Source organism: Erpetoichthys calabaricus, chromosome 5, assembly GCF_900747795.2.
Source record: "Erpetoichthys calabaricus chromosome 5, fErpCal1.3, whole genome shotgun sequence".
Taxonomy (NCBI): Eukaryota; Metazoa; Chordata; class Cladistia; order Polypteriformes; family Polypteridae; genus Erpetoichthys; species Erpetoichthys calabaricus.
In genome coordinates, this window is record NC_041398.2 from 188761960 (window position 1) to 188780159 (window position 18200).

Consider the following 18200-nt stretch of genomic DNA (forward strand, 5'->3'; position numbering starts at 1 on the left):
CTGTTGGTTATTTTGGTACAAAAACACCAAACCGTTTTTAAATCACAATTTTCTACCATCAGTACTCTGAGTTTAAAACCACTCATGAGTTTTAGGGGTAGAGCTGATCAACCGTTCTCTGCTGTAGCTTAAGTTCATTGTTGGAAAAGGAATTGGCTTGAAGAAATACTCCACCCAAAATTTTTACCTTTTTTATATTTTTGCTTACACCACTGTTATCTGGAGGTGGTTTATTTAACAGTATTTTAGTAAAAATACATGCTTTTGGGACATTGTAAACATACAATTGGAACACTTGATGTTGATTATGTAACATGAGATTTTTTTCATGGACTTTTCGATCCTGTTTGCTATTGTCCAGCATTGGTCATTGTAGACCCTTGTTAAACCATTAATGTTGTTGTGTCCATTTGACATGAAGACACGATATTGACATTTTTTTGGCCATTTCTATAAACTGCATGGGATAAGTAGCATACTAAGGAAGGTAATTTTGGGTGGAGTTTTCCTTTAAACTAGAATATGTGTCCTTCACTTAATAATAATGCTAAGTGAGCATGTATTTTACACCAGTGATGTTGTAGCAATGCCACACTCTGAAACTGCATGAAACAGTTCCCTTTTTGGAAAATAAGTTAATGTTTACATTTTCTCTGAGAAGGTTAAACAGCTGCAGGTGTCTTCTCTTTTTCATTGATAGTTGTTTTGATAATAATTGCTATTCATTTTTTACTGCTTAATGAAATTAATACTTGTAAATCTTCATTTCAGAAACATAAAAAAAAGAAACGTCCAGAGACTTTTAATTTTTCTGCAATTCATTTGGTTCATGATCCTCAAGGTATAATTCTTTTGATTTTGTACACATCTACTAAACCTGAGTTTTTCAGTAAACTATTTTTAATTTTTCTGTATAAAACTAATATACATAAATTAACTTTCATAACTGTGTTCTATATCTTGTCTGACTTCCTTTTAATACATTTTGATTTATTTTAAAGGTGTTGCTTAAACTATAACAGAAATTCACTTGTCATACTGACAAACCTGTGTTTTGGATTGGTTTTCAGATGAACTCTTCAAATATTTCATTTACTCTACAGTTAATATTCATGGCCATTTTTATAGGATTATTTATAATACATTTCCATGAAATTACCCTTTAAACTAACAACTGTAAATCAGGAAATTGCAATGTTAGTTAGTTTATAAAAATCTTCTATTTATCGTTTTTTTTTTTTAAAACGAAAAAAAAAAATGTTTGGATGAAAATGACTTCTCAAAATATATTTGTTCCTTTAAATATTTTTCAGATTTTGCAGAAAAACTTTTAAAGCAGCTGGAAAATTCCAAAGAACGGTTTGAAGTGAAAATAATGATGATGGAGCTCATTTCAAGATTAGTTGGAATTCATGAGGTTATACTTTTGTTTGATCTTAAGCTTTATGTGTGCATGTGATGATTTTCTTTTGCTGAATTTAGGAAGTCTGTTACTGAAAGTGAAAATTATTTTAATCTTAGAACATTATACAATGTATGACTATGGTTGTTTTCTTTTTCTATTTACAATAAAGTATTTCTGTAAAAATTTTAATTATTACCTACAATAACAAAAAAAAACCTTAGATTTTTTTTTTTGTTGTTGTTGCTTAAATATCTGTAAATCCAGCGGGCTCAGAAAGTATTGGCACCTGTGATTAATATGAGCAAAAAAGCTGTGTGAAAGAAGCAACACAGATTATTTGTTTTGTCCGTAAACTAGTAAAAATACCGTCTTCTTTCCTAAAACAGTCACAATATGCCATTATAATCCATTTACAGAGCTTTTGAAAAGTAGTACAATTCAATAACACATTGCTTGGGCAAAAAAAGATTTTCTAACTACAGCTCACTATTTGGGACAGACTCTGCTAACACTTTAGTCATTGTGAATTAAGTCAGTTGGACACGCTGGAAGCTGTTCCTACCTGATTTTGGGAAAAGTGTGAATTGCTTAAGGCATCTAAAAAGTGCCCATAATGTCACAAATGCTGTCAGAATCACAAATTGAACTCCATTAAAATAAAAAATAAAATTGGTGATATGGTAGTAATTGTCAGTGATCTTTGATAAGTGGACCATATGCTGTTTTATTTACTGGGATATGTTTAAGTTTTAGCTTGCAGTAAGTCATAAGTAAGAAACCTTGTTTGCATGCCATTGTAAACAAATACCTGACAGAAAACAGAAAGTTGACTCCCCATTTTTGTATTTCAATTTTTAAACATTGCTGAAACAAAAACAAAAGTCCAAAAAACATATCTTGGGATTATTTTCATTCCATATATAAAAATGTCTGTACAGAAATTCTGATGTATATGTTCATGAAGTATTACTATTTTTCTGAAATAATCATTAAAACAAAACCTGTAGTTTGCATTTTGGGGGAATAAAATTTAACCCATTACTTGGTTTATATATATTTTTTTGTTCATCTTTACCAAAGTCATCAATAAATCTTGAGCCTACTGTAGGTTACATAAGTCTACTTATAGTAAAGTATTGCAGTTAGCTTACAATGTAATTGGCGTGATATTATTTTTGTATCTGTATATGAGCTTTGAAGTAAAGTTTCAAGTACTGTTTTTTAACAGTTCATAGTACAAACTAATTTCTAAATTACAGTGCTTTCTTGAAACACCGATTTATATAAGGAACATTAGAACAAAATTGTGGGTTTGGTTAATTCATTAAACTTTCTTTTTTTTTGTATTGTGAGGGTTTATATTTCAACAAATTTGCTTTTATTTTTAACAGCTTTTCCTGTTGAACTTTTACCCATTTGTGCAAAGATTTCTTCAACCTCATCAAAGAGGTATTGTGCCTTTTTTGGTTAGATTCACATAAACATTAAAGAGGAGATAAATCCCAGACATTTTGTTGTAATCCGTTCCCTTAATATTAGCAGTTCCTGAGAAAATAAATGTTATGTAGCTGCTGTCCTATGGACATCCATGTGATTAATTGCAGGCATGTAAGTGAGAAAGAGATAGCATCTTGCTTTCGTTCAGAAGCTAAATTGCTATTGTTAAAGGTGGTCTTCGCTCCAAACTGTTCTAGTGGTGTGTGTGTGTTTTTTATTGTTGCATATTCTAATGGTTTGTTACAAAATCTATCAATTAACACTTTTTCTTTTTTACTTATTAGAGGTTACAAAAATCCTTCTTTGTGCTGCCCAAGCTGCACATCAGCTGGTACCTCCTGAAGTAAGAATATATTATGACAAATATTGTAGACTTTATAGTTTTTTTGTGGTTGTGGTACATCACAACATTTTACATAATATTTGTACTGTAATTTAAAAATTGCATAGTATCTTTTAAAACTAACTTGGCTAGCATATAGTCAGTGGTCAAAAGCATTCCTTTATATGTAAATATGCATTTTCCATCTTAAAATAAGTATATAAGTGTATATTGAGAATAAAAACTATTTCCTTTTTCCATGATTTCATTATATATCAAAAACTTATTTGTACACTTATTTCTTAAAATGCATGCTAAAATAGGCACAATATTTAAGCTTAGATCAGCTGTTGTGTGTCAAATATAAAACTGATAAGTACAAATGTTAGAAAAAAATCAGTAGATTAAAACCTAGTTGCATTTCTTTCCAGACTATACAACCACTTGTTATGACAATAGCAAATAATTTTGTAACAGATCGAAACTCTGGTGAAGTTATGACAGTGGGGTAAGTATATTTTTAAGATGTTTCCTTTTTCAAAAAAAAGATTTTTTTTTTTTTTGTATTTACTTTGACATTAAAGTAGATAAGTAAAATATTTGACCTGACTTTCAAACTTGCATGCTTAGTTGCTTTGTATTGTTGCGTCCCTGACAATTCCAACTCCTAGTAATGGTGGAGTATGCCTAGCAGTTGACTACCACAACCTTCACGGATGGTTCTAACCTTTAATCCAGCGCAGCTGAGATAGGCTTTAGTCCAGTGTTTCTATGGGTCATGAACCAAATTGGGTCGCTGACTTGTCTGTGATGGGTCACCACATGAGTGCGTAGTAAAGTAATGGCAAGTGCAAATTCTGTATCAAGTGTTATGTCTCCACTATTTAGTTTATTATTTATTGTGGTAGTATATGATACAATGCTGTTGACATATCGCAAAGAGCTTTGGTTCCTCTAGCATGAATATATAGTAAGTATTCCTCACCTCCCAACTAACAACCGTTTAATCAATCAAACTGAAATGGCTGGCACTGGACTCAATTGTCAAAATAAAAATAACAAGCAAGGGTGTAACGATTTTCAGGGTGGTGTAGTTGGGAATATATATAGTATCGTGGCAGTGCTATATACTAATTGCACTTTCCAGTGGTGATGAACAATGTTTATAGGCCCTTATGAGATATATTGAATTTAAATTAGGCTTTATTTATTGAATTTTAATCTGTACGTGCAAGGAAGATTTTGCATTAAGTTATACATGCCTTGGAAAGGTAGACTTCCCTCTTGTAACATTCTTTGTAGTGGTTTGATTAATGTCCATCTACTGGAGGTATGAAGGACAGGTTTGTTAGCCCACTGGGAACTGCAAGAACATAAATAGTATTATAAAAGGATGAGGCAAGCTGTAAACATTTAGTGATGTCAGTCAGTTTAATTAAACATTTCTAACTGCACAGTTTGCAGAATTATTTAGCTAGATTTATCCTCTCACCCATATAAAATACAAATGATGCATACATTTTTAGGAATAGTTTAGCTTTTTTTTTCTTTTTTTAACTTGTTTATTTGAACTATTAAATTGAAACCAGGGTATGTTAAACTATTTATAAACTCATTTAGAAAAATGTATTGTTAATGTGTAGCATTGTCACTGGCCGTGGTATACCTTAGCAGTTTATTCCTGTTCTGAATAATAATTGTTTTAAGTTCAAAGCCAAGGTGCTCCCTGTGTGGAGTTTGCATGTTACCCCCCTGTGCATATGGGTTTCCTCCCACAGTCCAAAGACATGCAGGTTAGGTGGATTAGCTTTGTTAAATTTACTCTGTAGTCTTTTGTGTGTGTGTGTGTGTGTGTGTGTGTGTGTGTGTGTGTGTGTGTTTTCGCTATGTGATAGACTGCTACCATGTCCAAGTATTGTTCCTGACTTATACCCAGTTCTCGCTGGGATAGGCTCCAGCGCCCCTGTTTAGAATGAGCAGGGTTGGACAATGGATAGATGGAGTATCTATATATATATATATATATATATATATATATATATATATATATATATATATATATATATATATATATATATATATAATATAAAATCCCTATGTGCGTCCAGGTGTCCGTGTGTGGGTGTCTTCTGATGAAGTGCGCATGCGCGGGGCACGGTGCGACTCGCGATATAACTGTCAGAGAAAGTTAGAAGCGTTTTACGGAAATACAAACCAGTATTACTGCAAGAAGAAATTAAAGGTACACAATACAGTGACGCATATTACAGCCACATACAAGCCAGTATTACTGTCAGAGGAGATTAAAGGCATATTACCGACGCGCACGCCTGTATTACCGCCAGAGAAAATTAAAGGTATATTACGGACGTACAAGCCACCGGACGTACAAGACGGTATCCTTCAATAAGGGCGCGCACAGGCATCCTTCAATAAGGGCGCGCACAAAAAGGCGATTGAGGTCGGGCTTTTGAGGCTCGCCTTTTTGTGCGCGCCCTTATTGAACAGAGCCATACAAGACAGTATTACTGTCACAGAAAATTAGACACACAATACACGGCGGCATCCCACGAAGAACGGTCAGCTCAGCAAGTAAACATCAACAAAAGAAAGGCTGAAAGAAAGAAAAATACGACCAACAAAAAGAATGAGGTCAAAGTCCCTTGCCATTTAATATAGACTGTTCCTACTAATGTTTATGCACTACTGTTCTAGCGCCCGTTATTGTAACGGGCTAAATGACTAGTTGTTTTAATAATACATTTGTTTCTCACTTTTAGTGATATCCATGTGGTAAATGTACTTGAAAGGAAAGTAAACCATTTTCTTTTTTAATTGTAAGGACATTGTTATTGTTATTTTCTCTTTATGACTCTGCTGTCATTATGATAATAATCCTCATCATTTGTTCCAGTCCCCAGATTAAACACTTTCTTAAACACTTTATATGCAGCCTTCAATAACAAAATCATAAACATTGCTTGATTGAAGTATTTATATTATCTATCTATATTTTCTTCCAAAATACTACCCTACTGTTTAATGTAGTGCTTTTCACAACTCCATTCTAAAAATGACTTTTACTGTGTACTTACACTACTAGTCAAATGTTTTAGAACACCTCAGTTTTTAATTTTTTATGGAAATGCGTGCAGTTTAATGTTCTGACATAGCCTGGAGGTATGTTTTGGGTCATGGTCTTGCTATAGGATGAACCCCCGCGACCTACTAGACGCAGACTAGATGGTATTGCATGGTGCTGCAACGTGCTCTGGTAACCCTTGTGATTTGGAATGCCAGTCACTCTGTGCAAGTCACCAGCTTTGCCTCCACCAAAAAAAAAATAACCCAGACTATCACACTTCCTCCTCCATGTTTAACAGCTGGTGTCACACACTTGAGGAACCATTCTTTCACCAACTTAACTGCGCACAAACACCCTGCATGATGAACCAAAGGTTTCAAATTTTGATTCATTGGTCCATAAACCTTTCTTACATTTAGCAGTAGTCCACAGCTTGTATTTCAAGACCCTATTTTGTCCTTTAAGGAATGGCTTTCGTATTGCCTAAATTGTTAAATTTGCAGCACAAAGTCTCCTCTTCACAGTAGAAACTGGGACTTGCTTTTTTCAACCACTTAAGCTGTGTTTGAAGCTTTTGTGCTGTGAGGCACCTATCATTCAAGCTGGTAACCTTCAGAAACTTGTCTTCTGATTGGGTTATGACTTTGGGTCTCCTTCATCTCTTCCTAATTCTGTTTCTTGCCATTTCCAGTTGCCTTTGGATTGTGTAGAACACTGTATTCACTGACACTTCGATTTTTTTTTTTTTTTTTTTTTGCAATTTCCCTAAATGAAAGATCTGCGCATCAAAGAGTAATAGTGCCCTGTCTCATTTCATTTGTTAATTGACATTTTCTTGCCCATTAACACTGGAATATTGTCCAAGTGATACCTCAGAGGATGTAGTAACACAGTCTTTTCCAACTGTGCTTTAAGACAGACGGGGGTTTTTAAGTTATCAAAAGAAGTTGGGACACCAGTGCAAATTGTTTGATTCAACTTGCAAGGCTTAATTTAGTTTAATTGCTTCAGAGCATCTATAGCTTGTAACCTATTAGTTGTTCCATGAAGAAGGCCCATTTGTAATATTCTGATATTTCCTTTTTCAGTTTTTGCTAACCTAAACTTTACATTTATACTTCTAGATGTTTACTGCTTATGTTTTCTCCATTTCAGGTCACTCATTGCTTTTCAACTGATTAAATTTGGAGACAACTTGGAACAACTCACGTGTTCTAAAACTTTCGACCATTAGTATAGCAGAACAGAAAAAAAAAACTGAGTTCTGCTTGAAAAATATGACGTGGTATTAAGTCAAGTCTAAATGATCACTTTATATGTGTTTCATGTTTATTAACACATGCAAGGAAGAACTACACTGTGCTGTGTACACCTAAATATACAGTAAAATAGAACACAGGAGTCTCGGACATGACAGCTATGTTTATAGATATATTAGCTTTTAAAGATTAATACAGCATTTAACATTTATTGCTTTAATTATTACATAGAAGATAAATATGGAATTTAAAAAGAATATTTACTGTATTAGATACATAACCTGATGAGCATTTGAGTTCATATAAAATACTGTTCATTAAATATGAGTCGGAATCAATCAATAAATAAAATTAAAATGAACATTAAAAATAATTTTTATACAGTTTCAAAAATGTTAACATTGAAGATGCCCATGCTGCATTCATTATTATGAATTATTTATCATCTTTCATCATATTATCTTGTCATACTTGCAAGTAATGATTTTTAGGACCATTGATTAATGGAAAAAAAAGTGAATATAAATATAATTGCCCATTATTTGAGGTATTTCTTCCTAGATGTAGAGTCTTGCTAAAGAAAGACAAACCGGTTTACTCTCCTGACATTTTTCCACCTGGATAGTTATGTTAGAAAAGCAGTCAAATGGGAAAGGTAGAGTGAACATTTAGACGTTGTATAAAAGTATACATACTGTTATGGATTTCTTTCGTGTTTTTACTTACAGTATCAATGCTATTAGAGAGATAGCAGCCAGGTGTCCCCTTGCCATGACAGAAGACCTTCTTCATGACCTTGCACAGTACAAATCACACAAAGACAAAAGTAAGTACAGTATGCCTTACTTGCTTTCAATATTACATGTTGAGTTCATGCTTCACAGTAAAACATATTCCATGTACAGTATTTTACATGTGTATGACTCCAATTTAATTATGATCCTTTGAGTAGTGAATACTTTATGATGGCACTGTCTGGGCTGTACTTATGTGCTTACCTTTTCACTGCAAGTACTGTAACATGCAGGCTTCAAAACATAATTGACTCAACCTTTATCATGTACTGCAAGTGGCACTTTACTCAGTTTTGAGTCTGTTAATTATTACTGTCAAGTTTATACTAATTTCCTAGTAATCGTAATTTCGATTTATTTTAGTGTGATGTTTTGCTGTTCCTTTCCATGTTTATGATATTGGTCTTATACAGTACCTACTCATTTTAATTATTGTGTAAATAACAACAATGATGTCTAGCTTCTAGCCGGCAGTGAAGGATAAGTAATGTACATTGCTGCTACATTTGAATTTATTTTAAGATGTAGGTTCACATTGTTCTTCGACTGTTTTGTCCATACTGTCCAACTGCCATTGATAAGCTAACATTCTTTTAAGTGATATTCTCAAAGTTTTCTTTAATTTTATTTTTGTAGATGTAATGATGTCTGCTAGAGGCTTGATACAACTTTTTAGAAACTTGGATCCTCAAATGTTGCATAGAAAAGACAGGGTAAGAATGCTACTTTACATTGTAAAACTTTAATGCCAATAAATGTTCTGTTATTTTTAGATGGGGATTCCCAAAAAAATTAGAACTAATTATTCATTTTAAAATAATGTGATTTATCTATAATATTATTGACGTCAGACATACTATTAGGGAAGTTGCTAGCATACTGAATGATGGCTATAGAGAAGTTCACCAGCAACTTAAAAAACTCAAGAATGTGTTATTGATTTGTGTGAAAGTATTTGTATTTGGTTCTTTTCTAAAGGTCTTGTGTTGATTTTATAATTCTGAGGTGTCAAACATAAGGTCATGGTCCCAAAACCACATAACTTGTGCCAGAATCATTTCTAAGCTGTATTGCATCTTTTTATTGTCTAAAATTAAACTATATATGGTGGTATGATCAGCATGCATAACTTTATGGCTTTCTTGAGCAAGAGTAGATTTGTAAAAACAGATAATCTTATTACAGGATTAAACCCAATGAACTACAAGTACTTCTTGCCACAGAATGACATTTTTGTTTGCATGTGTTAATTATTCCAGTTGTTATCCTGTGAAATTGCATTGAAAACTGAGTTAAAATATATGATAGGATGAATTAAATTGGTGCTAACTTTCTCCATGTATTGTAATGTGTAAAGTATTACTGTATTATTCACATAATAGTAGACCTTTTCACTTGATAAGCAAATGACATTCATGGCAGTGAAGTCAGATTGCTTTGAAATTGTTATGCCTAGAACACAGTTACCTGAACAAATTAGGTTACTGGGTTAATGGGATTTTCTGCAGGTTCAAAGTGATGTAATCAAGGAGAATGTCCAACGGGGCACAATGCCTCTCTCTTCATGTAAAGCATATAAAAATCCAGACAAAATCACATGTGATTTCTTTAACCCATTAAACGAATTATTTAATTTTTCTTTTTCTTTTTTTTCTCAACTTGTAGTCTAACATATGTAGCTGGTGAATTATTGACTAGGTGTTCAAGACCTGACTAAATATTTTGCCGAACATGATAAGTGATTGTGTGCAAATGAGTGATGTGAGCAGGAGCATACTGTCAATGAATAGTATACAAGGCTAAACTAACCCTAGTTTGTCTACTTTCCTCTTTTCACTTAAAGCAAAAATAAAATACCTTCGTATTTATTTTTTATGTTGTTTTATAATGTATTATATTGTACCAGTAACGGCGCATTGCACGATAACGTGCAGTGAATACACTTGACTTGAGCATTCATAGTATTCATCCTTTTTCTCTGTACGTTTAGCATTCGTTTGCTCAGAGGTTGATGTGCTTGCTGCTTCCTGAGCAACTCTTCTTTACTCCACCCTAGCGGCCCACTGCTTCTCTTCTTTCGTTGGGATCTTTTTGCGTTAAAACTGCTTAAGTTAGTTTTTGTGTTCCAATTACTTAGTACGTTTTCTTTAATCTTTCACTTAATCTGGCACTTAAGTCTTCAATTTGCCTCAAGAATGATTAGCGAAGGTGGTAGGGAATGAGAACAGCACCCGTATGCGTGTGCCGCACAGCCGCCCTGCTGCACGCTGCCGAGAGTTGATTCTACAATAAAATAAAATAAAAAGAGTAATAAAATCATCACCGCAAAAGCGGATAGTAGACGTCACGTAGTATATGTGTACCAAATTTCAAGTTAATAGGTGAAACGGTTTGCGAGCTACAGGTGATTTAAAATCCTGGACAGACAAACGAACAGCCACAGTAGCATATTATAGAAGATTAGTTCTTGTGTTCAGAAGTCAGCAGAACCTAAGACACAGACTTTATGTGAAATTAATTTTAAGACTTTATTCATAACAAAAAGAAAATCTGAAATATGGCAGTTGTTTTCCGTTATCTTTAATTAGAAAGAAATTCAGCTTCTGGTTGCAGCAAAGGATGGTTAACTGCTCTAGCATAAGGCAGCATTAAGTCAGAGATCTTAAGTAAAGAGTAAACCCAAAACTGGATCACAATCTGACCATTAGTTTAAGAGTGACTGTGAAATATTTAAAAATCTGCTCTTAGAACAACTTTAGATCCAAGAGCACAGGGTGGAGTAGAAAAATTTCCCAAAAATGCATTATTGTATGATTAAAATATGTCCTTTCAGAAATGCTAATAGGCATAGGCAGAATGGACCTTGGAACGATGTGTAAAAAGTGATACATAAAATACAGCAATACTCCACAGTACTTCAGTGATGTTGAAATAAGAGTGAGGTAAACACAAACAACAGATTAGTTACATTCAAACTTCAGTTTTTACCTTGAAAACTTTTTCAATTGTTTGATTTTTTTTAACATTCAAATGATATTTGAATAGTGACATTCAATCTGATATTCCTGGTTGCAATGTGCCAAAGCACAGCATTGACTTAAATTGCCAAACTGAGTTCTCTGTAAGGGTTGCATCTTTCTTTTTGATAATATATTGTTGTTCTCTGCACCATCTCCCTGCTCCCACTGGCACATTCCCAGTGTATCTAAGAGATGTGATCCCTAAAGTTTGTCCTATGTATTCTTCCATGGCCTGTGCTTACTATACTCCCTTCAGGAGGCACCCAGGAGAGAATGCTGTCTGCATGCTTAGATCATATAATCTGTCTTTTCTCTGTGTGCAAAAAGGTAAAGTTCTATGCCAATAACTGATCTCTTGCTATCAAGGAAATTGAGGCCAGGTCTTGAAGAGTGTTAAGAGTCAGTAAACCTCCAGCTTTTCACTAAAAATGTGTTTTGTCCAAGATAAATTTTTTTGTTCATTTATTGTAAAGTTTCATAGTTTTCTTTTCAAGGAACATGACCATATGTGTGTGTTGGACTAATTATTTAGTATGCAAAATATATTGTTAGTTTTGTTATTACATTTTAAATGCTCCACACTATACTTCTAGAGTCCTAGCAACTCACACACTTTTACAGTTCAAGTATTTTTTACAGCTGCAAATATTTTCCTAAGGAATGTCTCCCATAAAGCCCAGCTCAATGCTTTATCTCTCAATCCAAGATTATAGATTTAATCTAACAGTGTCAGCCTTGAGCACATAGTGTTAGGTTTTCTGGATAACAACTCTATAGTTTATCAATTCTATAGTTAATAGTCATAGCATTTTGGTTCTGGTAATATTTTTATAATTTTGATAACGGCTCCTGGCCCATTTTGTTTTTGATAATACTTCTGTGGTTTTTGGAAACTGTTTTTGTACTGTTTTCTTGAAAATGTACACATCTCCTGATCTATTTAGGAGCATTTTATGCCACATTGTGCCAACAGACTGAATAAGGGGAATCAAAAATCAGGTGGAGCAGTTCTGTGCTGCAGTCCTCCAGAGTTGTACTCATAATCTTATTTTTTTAGTTGCTAGCCAGGGCTATATATAAAAATACAGACTGAATGGAATTAATCAGAAACATTTCCTGAAGATTTAGGTTTCCTTTCATCACTACAGTCTGGTACAAACTTCATTGGCTAAATCAATTTGTTGTTTATTCTCATTTCTCTTACCCTGAATCATTTCTATCCTCACGTGTTTACAAGGCACAAAGGTACTTCAACTGCAACAATTGTTATTATTATTATTAATAATATTATTATATTATTTCAGTTATTTTTATACACTTGCTTTCAATTGAAACGTGTGGGCTGGACTTCTAATTAGGACAAAATTAAGATTGTGTATTTGTGAAGTTTAGAATTCCTTAAACTAGTTTACAGTTGAATATGGGGACAATTTAAATTGCTTATAAATTACTGTGCTTTTGGCACAGCATGATCCACTTAGATGCAAGAAGCCTCCTGCCATTCATTCATGAATGCTTGCTTGACGCATTGCAATATTGTTTACATCCAGTAGGGGGAGTAAAGAGCTATTTTTGTAATTCTGACATATTCACTGTGTGAGGTTAAAACTCATGGCACTTGAATCTCAGAGAACTTTATTTGAAAAGCATGAAGCACTTCAGCACCTACACCTACTCACCCCTGTATTCCCTGACTTTAGACAACTTCACCATTTTTTATACATGAACATCTACTTTGACTCTGATGCAGTTAATCAGTTTCTTTTTAGTGTTTAGTTGTGTTTCATTTATAATGTGTTTAAATTACCACTCATAATAATATGAAATTGGGATACAGAAAAAATTCAAACTCAGAGAAAAACACATAGTGAAGGGGAGTCCCACAGATTCTATGCAGATAATGAATAGTCTAGAAGTTGTCATCCTGCAGTTACTATACCACTTGGTTTACAGGCCCTCAACCAACATTGTTGCTATATTGTGTATCTTCATTTACTGTACATAGCTATTTACTACCAGTTGAATATATTTGTGATACCTGTGGAAGCTGTGTTAAATTAAAATGTATATCTGGTATATATCTGCAGTTTTTTTAAAATGTTACTGTTTAATTTATCAGTGCTACCTTAAGGTTTTTAATAAATGAGAGGATGGAGTAGAGTGTGTGTGTGTGTGTGTATGTGTGTGTGTGTGTGTGTGTGTGTGTGGAGGGGGGGGGGGGTGTTATGATCATTTAATTAAATCAGAGTGCCCTCTCATAATTTTATCATAGCACTTTGTCATTGTGCATTCTGTGTAGGGTACAATCTCTGTGAAAGCACTATGTACAGTCATGTGAAAAGGAAAGTACGCCCTCTTTCAATTCAAAGGTTTTGAGTATCAGTACATAATAAAAAATCATCTGGTCCTTAGCAGGTCTAAAAATTAGGTAAATACAACCTCAGGTGAACGACAACACATGACATATTACACTGTGTCATTATTTATTTAACTAAAACTAAGCCAGAACACAGAAGCAGTATGTGAAAAATTAACTATCCCTGTGCTGGGTGCTGCTAATCAAATGCACTTGATTAGTTGATCATCGGCAAGTGTGACCACTTCTATAAAAGCAGAAGTTTGCTGGTCTGGAGCATTTGGGTGTGTGTTAACACAATGCCAAGGAGAAAATAAATCATCAGTGATCTCAGAGAAGCAATTGTTGCTGCCCATCAATCAGGGCAGGGTTATAAGGCCATTTCCAAACAATTTGAAGTCCATCATTCTACAGTGAGAAAGTTTGTAGCAGTACAATTAACAAAAGACTGAACGAGTATGGCTTGTTTAGAAGGTTGCCAGGAGAAAGCCTCTTCATCTCTAAAAAGAACATGGCAGTATAGCTTAGGTTTGCAGAGTTGCATCTGAACCAACCATAAGACTACTTCTACAATGTCCTTTGTACAGACAAGACCAAAGTGGAGATGTTTGGCATTAATGCACAGCACCACATTTGGTGAAAACCAAACACAGCATATCAGCACAAACACCTCATACCAGCTGTCAAGTGTGGTGGTGGAGGGGTGATGGTTTGAGCTTGTTTAGCAGCCACAGGACCTGGGCACCTTGCAGTCATTGAGTCGACCATGAACTCCTCTGAATACCAAAGTATTCTAGAATCAAATGTGAGGCCATCTATCTGACAGCTAAAGCTTGGCTGAAATTATGTCCTACAGCAAGGCAATGATTTCAAGCAAACCAGCAAATCTTTAACAGAATGGCTGAAAAAGACAAGAATCAAGGTGTTGCAATGGTCCAGTCAAAGTCCAGACCACCACTGAAATGCTGTGGTGGGACCTTAAGAGTCCTGTGCATAAGGCCCTGAAATTATCAAGTATCATCTTTATCTGAAGGATAATCAGAGTCTAACAAAGAGTAGGGCAAAAGCCAATGGATTAGTTTATGTGTTATGGTTATATAGATAGCAGATTTCTGTATTACGATCTACTATTTTTTAGATCTACTAGTTTTTAAAAATGAAGATTTTAATTATTTCTTTTGTATTTTATGCTGTTTGTTTTGTCACTGTATTAGCAGTTACCATTTTGTTTTCTTTATTATATAATTCAGTGTGTTTCAATCAGTTAGTTGTGAGTACACTGGGAAACATAATTGTAACATTATCAGACATCACTCTGGAAAATTATTTTTGTTTAATGTCACTGTTGAAACAAAAAAGTACATCTTTTATTGCCAACTTTAGAAGATGAAATTTCTTACCGGTAAATAAGATTTAAAGAAGTACAGCACTCTGCTTTTTACACAAGTTTTTGTTGTATGTGAGGAATATATTAGGCACAGGACTGTAGTTTACCATTTACATAATCTCCTTTTTTCTGATGATTCTTGCCATATAGGGCAAACCCACTGAATCTACAAAAGAAGCCAGGATCCGTGGTTATGGGGAGGTAGATGCCAAAGACTATGTTCCTGGAGCAGAAGTTCTTGAGCTTAATCAGGAAGAAATGGAGGATGAAGGTGAATATTGACTTACTTTAAATAAGAAAGTTTGAATAGCAATCCATTTTTGAAGTGTCATATTACTAAAGTGCAAGGGATAGCAGGAATGCCATTGATCCACTAAGACATACAAAATAGCAAAGACATATCTACAAATGTTTTCAGTAAGGCAATGATATGGAAGGTTTTTTTTCTTAAGCTTTTCTTGGTGGGTGATATAAATGTGAATTTGAACAAGAGCACATTGATTTTTCATTGTACATGTTAATCATTATTGCTCTAATATATTAATAAAGTAGTAGGATGATGTTGTATTTAAGTATGTTTTTTACATGTCTTCCCTGTTTATTTACTTCAAACTTTGTTTATAGAAGGATGGGAGAGTGCCAGCATTACTGAACAGGAAGACAGTGATGGAGAGTGGATTGATGTACATCATTCATCAGATGAAGAGCAACAGGAAGTGGTTAGTGACTATCTCATATTCTGTATACTGAAGAGCAATTTATAGTAGAACTCCATTTTTCTGTATTTGATGTGACTGCATTCTGTCAGAATCCGTGAAAGTCCAGATTAATCGGTAGCTGTTTTTAACTTAACAGTTTTTATTTAAAGTCACCAAACACAAAAGTTTAACTAAATAGTTTTTATATTAAAGTAATGAAATAGAGTTGTAAAGTGAAAATATAAACAATAAAAGAATATGGTATGTAAACAAAATAATATACAAAGCAATACAGTTTTAATGAAGAATGTTATATTTTGCTTATGTGAAGGAGATTAAAGTACTTATAAAAAAAGAACTAAATCACACAAAATTAAACACAAAAATATTAAAACACAAAATAAATAACTACTTTTGTAGAAGTTTACTTCAAATAATCCTAAATGTTTTTTGCTTTAATTTTAAAACTTGCTTCTGGGCCACATGATCTTGCAAGCGCCTGAAAGTCAGAAACACACCAGTTGTGGTGTCATCCCATCTCTCAGAATAAATCAGTACCTTTTCCAGTATTCTGGTTGCTCCGTGTAACTCAGGCCAGATCTTTCCTTAAACACTTCCTCATCAGAGTAGTGGTCTTCTTTAGCTTGTAACAATAAGGCAGTGTGTTCATTTTTAACATTTGAATAACCCTCTAAATATTGAAGTACCTGAACAAAATCATTATCATGCTTGTTACCATCAGGACCCCAAATAATGCCCATTTTCACCAGAGATCTTTCTATTGGAACATCAGGCCAAAGTTTTTTCCAGCATTTAGTAAGGGTAAGCTGCAGTAGAAAAATGAAACACAAACTAAGTAACTACTTTGTAGAAGTTTACTTCAAATAATCCTCAATGTTTTTTTCTTTAATATTAAAACTCACTTCTGGGTCACACAATCTTGCAGACGCTTGAAAGTTACCAAGAAGTCTTTGTGTTAACATTTTAAGAAGGATTATAAAGTTTTATTTTTCTTCAAGCCCCTTTTTTTGAAATAGTGAGATTATCAACTTTTTTCTGTACCATTGCTTCACAGTCACTGTAACTCCTTGATCCATTGGCTGTTGTACTGCAGCAGTGTTGGATGGCAACATTTTTTCAAAGATTTTCCCTACTCTCATTTGTTTTTCCTCTAGGTAATTTGAAGATGTATCAATGAATTTTCTTGTATTCTCGTTATTTTCAGATCTTTTTGTTCTTTTTGTTGGGCATGAATAAATGCAACCAATAGTTCATCCTAGCATATATCTTTAATAGAAAAAAATACAGATAATAATTAACATTACTGTTGCATTGTTATAAATAAAAACACAACATCGATTTTTGTTACCAGCTTATTATAGTATAGGATTCTGGTTGCTCAGAGGCAATCAGGAAATAACAATCACAAGATAGACCTGGATTTTATTATCCTTAAGCATAGAAATCAAGATGCCTACTTACTCTTTTAAATGTAAGTATCAGGACATAATAAAAATCATCTGGTTCTTAATAGGTCTTAAAATTAGGTAAATACCATCTCAGATGAACAACACATGACATATTATACCATGTCATTATTTATTTGTCAAAAACTAACCCAAATTGCAGAAGCAGTATGTGAAAAATTAAGCACACTGTTAACTGCCTCCATAGGATTTAAGAGGGTAAGTAGCAGCCAGATGCTGCTAACGAAATGCACTTCATTATTTGATCATCAGCAAGTATGACCACCTCTATAAAAGCAGAAATTTTGGCAGTTTTCTGGTCTGGAGCATTCAGGCATGTGTTAACACAATGCCAGGGAGGAAAGACATCATCAGTGATCTCAGAGAAGCTATTGTTGCTGCCCATCAATCTGGGCAGGGTTATAAGGCCTTTTCCAAACAATTTGAAGTCCTTCATTCTACAGTGAGGAAGATTATTCATAAGTGGAAAGCATTCAAGATAGTTGCCAATCTTTTCAGGAGCGGGTGTCCCAGCAAATTCACCCCAAGGTCAGCCTGTGCAATGCTAAGAGAAATTGCAAAAAACCCAAGAGCTACATCTCAGAATCTACAGGCCTCAGTTAGCATTTTAAATGTTAATGTTCATGACAGTAGAATTAGCAAAAGACTGAACAAGTATGGCTTGTTTGGAAGGGTTGCCAGGAGAAAGCCTCTTCTTTCTTAAAAGAACATGGCAGCATGGCTTAGGTTTGCAAAGTTGCATCTGAACTAACCACAAGACTTCTGGAACAACATCCTTTGAACAGACGAGACCAAAGTGGAGATGTTTGGCCAAAATGTACAGAGCTACATTTGGCAAAAACCAAAGACAGCAATGTCAGCACAAACGCCTCATAATAAACTGTCAAGCA

General features: G+C 34.1%; 1 protein-coding gene across 1 annotated transcript in view; it reads left to right on the forward strand.

The window, feature by feature from the left end:
- Positions 1–18200, forward strand: part of sdad1 (SDA1 domain containing 1) — a 48939-nt gene that overhangs the window by 14839 nt on the left and 15900 nt on the right. Inside the window, exons 10-18 of the mRNA XM_028802308.2 lie at positions 772–841; positions 1314–1417; positions 2797–2854; positions 3187–3245; positions 3656–3732; positions 8297–8394; positions 8999–9075; positions 15276–15396; positions 15750–15844. Coding sequence (XP_028658141.2) covers positions 772–841; positions 1314–1417; positions 2797–2854; positions 3187–3245; positions 3656–3732; positions 8297–8394; positions 8999–9075; positions 15276–15396; positions 15750–15844 — 759 coding nt within the window. The remainder of the gene's footprint in view (positions 1–771; positions 842–1313; positions 1418–2796; positions 2855–3186; positions 3246–3655; positions 3733–8296; positions 8395–8998; positions 9076–15275; positions 15397–15749; positions 15845–18200) is intronic.